General features: G+C 42.3%; 1 protein-coding gene across 1 annotated transcript; it reads left to right on the top strand.

Moving 5' to 3' along the window:
* Positions 1-2,266: 2,266 nt before the first annotated feature.
* Positions 2,267-7,389, top strand: nmur1a (neuromedin U receptor 1a). Its single transcript, XM_061684090.1, has 2 exons — positions 2,267-3,104; positions 7,004-7,389. The coding sequence occupies exons 1-2, from the start codon at positions 2,267-2,269 to the stop codon at positions 7,387-7,389; spliced, it is 1,224 nt and encodes a 407-aa protein (XP_061540074.1).
* Positions 7,390-8,148: the final 759 nt, after the last annotated feature.

Genomic DNA, 8,148 nt, shown 5'->3' with positions numbered 1-8,148 from the left:
GTGTTCACCTGTGGGATGTTCCAAACAGGTGTTTGATGAGCATTCCTCAACTTTCTCAGTCTTTTTTGCCACCTGTCCCAGCTTTTTTGGAACGTGTTGCAACCATAAAATTTTAAGTTAATGATTATTTGCTAAAAACAATAAAGTCTAGCAGTTTGAACATTAATTCCATTACAACAAGCTGGCAATTTTTTGACTTGAGTTCATTGTCACATTTCTGTGGGGCCAATTATTTATTACTTGTGCACTCACTGTAGTTGTCTCGCCATGCTGGACTATTTGCATATACTGGCCACTCATGCCAGAGTAGCATCTGCTCCATTTGCACACTGATTGAGGAGTATCTGTAACATTTGCACAACCAACATTGTCCCAGATGATCGCACTACTTGTCACTTTAAACCGCATACACTCCTTGAAGTCTCAGCGCCCTTTGCACAATGGTCATTGCACCGGACTATTGCAATATTAGTCGTTCGAACTGCTCTAAGTGCTAGAGGACTCTGCATCTTTTTGCACAATTGTTTTTTGTCAATGTCTTTATGTCCCCAAAGTGTTCTGTAAATTGACTGTTTGTTGTACTAGAGCGGCTCCAACTACCGGAGACAAATTCCTTGTGTGTTTTGGACATACTTGGCAAATAAAGATGATTCTGATTCTGATTCTGAAATATCTTGTCTTTGCAGTGTATTCAATTAAATATAGGTCGAACATGATTTTCAAATCATTGTATTCTGTTTTTATTTATGTTTAACACAACATCCCAACTTCATTGAAATTGGGCTTGTAATTTCAAACCAAATTTTTCCTTTCCATATGATTAATTAACATTTAATTCCAGGCTTAAAATGTGCCCATTACAAAGACTTTATTTACTGTACAGGCATTGTTTTAAATAAATGATAACTATTCTGTCACAAAAGTATCAAGAGAAATCAACCACTGTAACACAAAAAGGTAGTACTCATCCTCTAATGAATAAATGCATAATGTATAATGGAGAGGGAGCACATTTGTACTTGTGCTGACAAACGGAGTACAAAAACAAAAAAAGACATGAAAATAAAAGTATACTGAGGTAAAAGTAAAAAAAAAAAAACACAGAATCTGAAATGTACTTAAGAACAAGAGTAAAAAGAAAAATGCTTTTTTTTATATAATTAAATTTAAATTTAATTAAAACTTGGCAGAATGGAAAACAAATTATCTCCACACAAAAATAGTTTCCCTCTTGTATTAACATAAGAATAGAAAACAACAATACAGTATGCTTGGCTTTACTAATGTTGTGAATTGAGTAGCAAAACAAAATAAAATAAATGCAAAACTACCTAATGATATTGTTTGTTTATATGTGCCCTGCGATTGGCTAGCGACCAGTTCAGGGTGTATCCCGTGTCTCACCCGATGATAGCTGGGATAGGCTCCAGAACCCCCGCGACCCTAGTGAGGATAAGCAGTACAGAAAATGGATGGATGGATAGCTAATGACTGTATGTACTGTATGTGTTTGTTTGTTTTTTTCTTCAGATTAGACAGATAATGTTTCATTGCCAGAAGCTGGTGGTTGTAAGGCTTGCACAAGACACAACACATTCAATCATTCCTGCGGCCAACAGCATCAAACATTTTTTTTAAATAAGGACATGGAGAATATCTTGCGTCTCTAAATCTGTTCATCATCGTTAATGCTCTCTGGTTCACGTTCATCCATGTCGCTGATGTCACTGTTTTTTCCGCCTTATAATACCCCAAGATCTTAATCAGTCAAGATCTCAACCGCAGTTTATTTTATCTTTCTATTTGTCTTTTTTAGTCAAAGTCATGTCATCATCCGCGAAGGTCGAAAGAAGTCACAAGCTTATTTTGACAAAGTCAGGAGAAGAGAGTACATGTTAGAGGTGTGCGGTATATACAGGTACAAGTTTGACCTACGGTACAGATTTGGACTATATCAACCAAAAAGACATGATCTATATGTCATCTTATACCTGCCTCGGTGGGAAAATGGCTTCAAGCACGTCTGACCACGGAACTGAACGGAAAGAGCGGCTGACTACAAGCATCATTTTTGTTTAACCAGTTCTGAGCTGTTTAAAGAAATGATGACGTCCATGTTGCACAGTCACCCATCCTCCCTGCTTTCTCGGCTGCTGAATGTTCAATTTCTGTCTTGTAATAATCTATTGAATTTCTGTCTATTTTAATTTAATGGAGATGGATGTTTAATGTTATTCCTCCCAGGTGGTGTCACCACTTGAACAAGATGACTCCTGACACGAATGGCAGTGACATCCATCTGGAGAACACAAGTGTGACATTGGACAAGTTTCTGGAGAAATATTTGGGACCCCGTCGCTCACCCATGTTGCTTCCCATCTGCATCATTTATCTGATCATATTTTTAGTGGGTGTGTTTGGCAATGCGCTGACTTGCACTGTCATCTCACGCAACAAAGTGATGTGGACGCCAACCAACTACTACCTGTTCAGCTTGGCCGTGTCAGACCTGCTGGTGCTACTGCTGGGCATGCCACTGGAGCTGTACGAGCTGTGGCAGAACTACCCATTCCTGTTTGGGAAGGGAGGTTGCTACTTTAAGATTTTCCTATTTGAGACCGTCTGCTTGGCATCCATCCTCAATGTGACAGCACTGAGCGTGGAGCGCTACATCGCCGTGGTGCACCCGCTACGGGCAAAATACATGGTGACGCGCACCCACGCCAAGCGGGTCATCCTCACGGTTTGGGGTGTGTCAGTGTTGTGTGCTCTTCCCAACACAAGTCTGCATGGGATTTCCTACCTGATCAGTAATTCCTCCAGTCCAGACGGGCCACAGAAGGTGGAGATCCCTGACTCGGCCATATGTACAGTGGTGAAGCCTCAGTGGACATATAACCTGATCATCCAAGTCACCACCTTACTATTTTTCTTCCTACCCATGCTTACCATTAGTGTTCTGTACACGCTCATTGGGCTGCAGCTCAAACAGGAGAGGATGCACCAAGCGCTGGAAGCAAAGTCAAGCACCGTTCAGGACAGTTTCTGTAGCGCCCGCACTCAACAACAAAAGGCCAGACGACGGCAGGTCACCAAAATGTTGTGTACGTATTGTCACCTGATTTGTTACATTTTCCAGTGAAACGTTTGATTTGTTATCATTTTTAAATTAGTGTATGATTGGACATGATTTACTAAAGGTGAAAACCTAAATGCTCACACAGGCTGATGTGGATCGGATAGACTAGTGTATAAGTAGTGTATGTACCAGGATTTTTTTGGGCTAACTTGTCGCACATTTCATTTAGCACTTTTGGGTGATAAACCAGCACAGCTGTGTGTAACGATGACTGCGTTTATTTTGTTGAGTAAAAGGCATAGGCAAAATAAGAAGCGGCGGGGTATAACCTTTCTGCAGTATAAACTTTTTTTTAAAGTTAGAAGTCAAAATTATTGAGACACATCGTCTATGCAGTCTGTAAGGACTTGGGCTTTAGTGTCAGAGGACACAGGTTCAAGTCACACTCTGGACAAAAATGTAAAAATGGCAACTAGTTGTTGGAGAGATGCTAGTCTGTTTACTGGCTACTGTCGAGGTACCCTTGTGCAAGGCATTGTCCCCACAACCCCAGCTCAAGTGGTCCAGCATACTTGCAACCCTAGTGAGGATAGGTGGCGTAGAAAATGGATGGATGGATGGCTCTGTTTTCATAGATGGCACATCTGCATCTTAGCGCAAATGCTGCCGTATCCTGATTGCTCACTGGATGTGTTTGCCAATTAAATCTTGGTGCAGCTGGTTGAATGTGATTTTGGCGAATCCATCCATCCACCCATTTTCTGTACCGCTTCTCCTCACTAGAGGCGGGGTACACCCTCAACTGGCCGCCAGCCAATCGCAGGGCACATATAAACAAACAACCATTTGCACTCACATTCACACCTACGGGCAATTTAGAGTCTCCAATCAACCTACCACGCATGTTTTGGGGATGTGGGAGGAAACCGGAGTGCCCGGAGAAAACCCACGCAGTCACCGGGAGAACATGTATCCACACAGGCGGAGCCGGGTTTAGAACCCCAGTCCTCAGAACTGTGAGGCAGATGTGCTAACCAGTTGACCACTGTACCGCCCAGAGGTATTCCATTCATAGGTAAACTTCGAGCCCTTTCATTGGTTTGTCAAGAGTTTGTTATTTTACACTAATAAGGCACTATCGGCATGGCCCTTGGGCACAAGTTTGATGTTCAGTTTCTTATCCAACATGCTTCCAATTATGAAGAAAATAATGGACCTGTAGAAATGTCACTATGACCACAGTTAAGCCCTAGAAGAAAATAGCAAAAGATGTTGAAGGCGTTGTTTGTTAAAATTAGGAAATTATAGTAGTTGTTACTTGATAACAATGACCTCCAACCAGGGAGCAGCTCATTGAAAATATTTTGTTGAAAAGCCAGCGAGAAGAGAGCATAATTCTTACAACTCCCATCATTCATATTTGTGACTTGTTAGAGACACTTTTTCAAATACTCCAAACATAAAAAAGGCAGCGGGAGCAAAATTGAGTTTGGTTGTACTTTATTGAAGTATTTAACAATGTACTCACGTTATTTTTTTCATCAATCCTCATCCACAAATCCATCAAAGTCCTCATCTTCTGTATCCGAAATGAACAGCTGGCAAGTTCTCCATCAAAGACGCCAGGTTCCCTCTCGTCATTGTCAGAGTCAGTCTCGTTGCCGGGGGGCTGTTCAGCAATGATGCCGGCTTCCGCGAAGGTGTCAAAAGCAGATACCTTAGCCCAAGCATCAACAATCCATTCACATATGGTGGCGTGTCTCGCCCGGCATTGCCTCCCAGTCTTAATTGCACAGCGGCTGTGAGATAGGTGCGCATGGAGTCACAGATCAACAGGAACAGTGACGCGTGGAAAAAAACATCCAGGCTCTTTACGTACACCTCACTCAGCCACTCTCTCACTTTCTCCTCATCCATCCAGCCCTTTTGATTGGCCTTAACGATGACTTCGGCTGGAACCCTTTCCTTAGGCAGTGTCTTCCTCTTAAAAATCACCATCGGTGGCAGTTTCTGTCCATTACCATGGCAACCAAGCATAACAGTAAAAGCCGACTTCTCGTGCTCCGTTTTGCGTATCGCTTCCGTGGTGGTTCCCTTCTTCTCTACAGTGTGGTTCACCGGGATGTCGAAAGTGAGCGAAAATGAGCGGCCATGTTGGTGATATGGTTGGGCTGGATGTGTTTGTCGGCAGTCTTTTTACTGCAGTATGAGCGGAAGATGGCCAGCTTTTCCTTGTAATCCGCCGGAGGTTGCTGCGCCACGGTAGTCCTCGCACGGATGGATAGATGGCGCCGTTTCATAAAACGAAAGCACCAAGACGGAGCTCCTTGAAAATGTTCAATTTTCATTTCTTCTGCAAGCGTTATTGGCCTCAGTCGAATGGTGACTGTCGAGACACTTCTCCCGGCTGTTCTTTGCTCATTAATCCATTGCTCGAGTTGGTCTTCCAACTCGGGCCACCTCGCCTTGTTTCCGCGGTAACTCAGTTTCGTCTTCTTGACTTGGCGAAGCTCGTTTTCCTGCTTCCTCCAATTGCGAACCATGGATTTGTTGATCTTGAATTCTCTCGCGGCTGCTCGATTCCCATGTTCCTCCGCATAACTAACAGCTTGCAGTTTAAACTGTGCTTCATAAGCGTGTGTCTTCGTAGGTGCCATTTTTGGGGGTCCTTAGCCAAACCGGTTGTTTTGCACAATGCACACCCCGACACTATATACCTACTGGGGGGGGGGTGCCTTTAGCGTCCTCCTTTACGCGCACCCTTCCCCCTTTATATCAGCATACTGTACTCAGTGACATCCACCTTTCCTCTATATAAGCAGCGAGTCGGCAGGAAATGCTCCCAGTCAGTCAAGCGGAGCACTCATCAAAGTCACACATAAGGCGCGTCGCATTATAAGGCGCCTCGTCCATTTTGGAGAAAATTTAAGACTTTTAAGTGTGTCTTACGGTCGTGAAAATACGGTATTATTATTATTTGCATGATTTTGTAAACCATCCCACTGGTTCGCTATGGGGGGGCTACACAAATGATCAGGAGTGGATACGTGAGGTCCGCAGACATAAGTCACCAGCGGTTATCACCAGCTCATTCTGTATTTAATAAGGGTACCCGCTGACATTGTTTGCTGTCAAAACCAGTGACAATGCTTCTGTCATGCTCGGATCGCTACGCCTCATCATCTTCTCCTCAGAGATGTCTCAATGTGAGACATTGCGCCACATTTAAAATTAATGAGAGGAGCCGCTTTCATTGGAAATGATTGAAATCGGCTTTGTTCACTACCACAGCGGCGCACACCTCCCTCTTTTAAATACATTGTCTTGCGCTCTACTAGGAAATTACCAAAACCCAGTCTCACCTGCCTCTGCAAGATTTACACCACCTACCGTGTCAGATTCATGCCGGTCAGGAAAATAGAGCCCTGAATCTCTTTTTGGATGCCTGTATGTGTCTGATTTGGGTGTTTGTATTGTGTAACACAAAGAATACATCAGAGTGGGAGTTGACATGCTCCCCAACAGTGCCTGCAATCTGTTAAAATGAACTTGCAATTAGGAGCTGCTACTGGGGATTTTAGTAACTCAGGCCCTTAATAAATTAACCGGATTACACACACACACACACACACACACACAAAAACAACAACAAATAAAATTAAAAAAAATTACAGTAAGCACGTTATTATTTCTTAAGATGCCAAACTATTACTATTTATTTGCATTCATAAACAGAAGAATATGTTTTTGGAATTGAATGTTATGCTTGATTAATTTCTGGCTTCTTAGAATTAATTGCCCTGTATTATGATCATGGATTTTTCGGTCATTCTGGTAGTGGTGAAAACTGTGTAACCCCATTTGTTGTCTAATATTACATGTTGAAAACTCTAATGCATTCACGTTTTCATTGCTTGATTTCAGTTGTTTTAGTGGTGGTTTTTGGGATCTGCTGGGCCCCATTCCACACAGACCGCCTTGTGTGGAGTTTCATCACTGAGTGGACTGACAGCTGTCGGCAAATCTTCGAGTATGTGCACATTATCTCTGGAGTGTTATTCTACCTCAGCTCAGCAGTCAACCCAATTCTCTACAACCTCATGTCCACGCGTTTTCGAGAAATGTTCAAGGATGTGATGTGCCATCGGCCACACAATGCCATCCCGAGAAAATATTCTTTAAGTGTTACTCGAGTGACACTCCGCAGTACCTTAAATGAAGCGCCGCTCAGTATGGGAGCCAATGTTGTGGAAGGCGAGGTAGAGGATGGAGAGCGGGTGGCGAAAGAGGAGTCCACTCTCACATGTTAAGTATTGTGATTTTGAAAAACATTATCTTTTTTCTGTCCTTCACAATGAACACTGAACATCTTAATATCTTAAATGACCACATCTATAGCATGAATTGTTCAAAAGCTAAATTATGAGGACAGATTTAAAGGACGATTGAATTTTATTATCCGTGACTGTGCTTGTCCGATTCTTGTAGTTATTGTTTTGGATAGTCTGTCTTCAATAGCATTTGTATTCGTCCACAATTTATCTGTCATAGACATCCACAGATACAGTATACGCCTATTCCAGACATCTGTGTCTTTACAGTGAAAACAACCAACTGTGAATGTCTTTTTTTTTTTTTTTCAGGAGCAAAAAAACAAAAACAAAAAAAACGGTTTTACAGCATTGTATTTCATAAAAACACAAAATAATGTCATTAAACAGCACCAGACACACCGACCTGTTTTCACGGCCATTCCTGTATGTTGTAAAGAGGAACAGCAACATACTCCAACAAAGGTCAATGTCATCAAAGCATTGCATGGACATTTTACATTGAAATCAGCATAATTGATAGTTTAATGGCAAATTAAGACACCCACTTTTGACCTGGAGACATCAATCAGACTCGGTCATCTTCTAAAAACATTGTGCTCAAAATCCAAAGTGATCAACACTTGCTTCTATTTTTTTTAGGCTTAAACGGGGGTAACCATTTTCCCAAATCAGAAGGGCCGACTCGCTTCCATGTCCAAATAATAACTGCTGTGCCTGGTCAGATTTAGGACTCAA

The sequence above is a fragment of the Phycodurus eques genome, chromosome 8 (assembly GCF_024500275.1).
Source record: "Phycodurus eques isolate BA_2022a chromosome 8, UOR_Pequ_1.1, whole genome shotgun sequence".
Classification (NCBI taxonomy): Eukaryota; Metazoa; Chordata; class Actinopteri; order Syngnathiformes; family Syngnathidae; genus Phycodurus; species Phycodurus eques.
The sequence above is the reverse complement of the archived record's forward strand: the minus strand, read 5'-3'. Positions and strand labels throughout refer to the sequence as shown.

Bases quoted from the DNA above. Each gene is read 5' to 3' on its own strand.
- nmur1a (XM_061684090.1), top strand. From the start codon at position 2,267: ATGACTCCTGACACGAATGGCAGTGACATCCATCTGGAGAACACAAGT. The intron at 3,105-7,003 runs GTACGTATTGTC...GCTTGATTTCAG, and splicing joins GCAGGTCACCAAAATGTTGT to TTGTTTTAGTGGTGGTTTTT.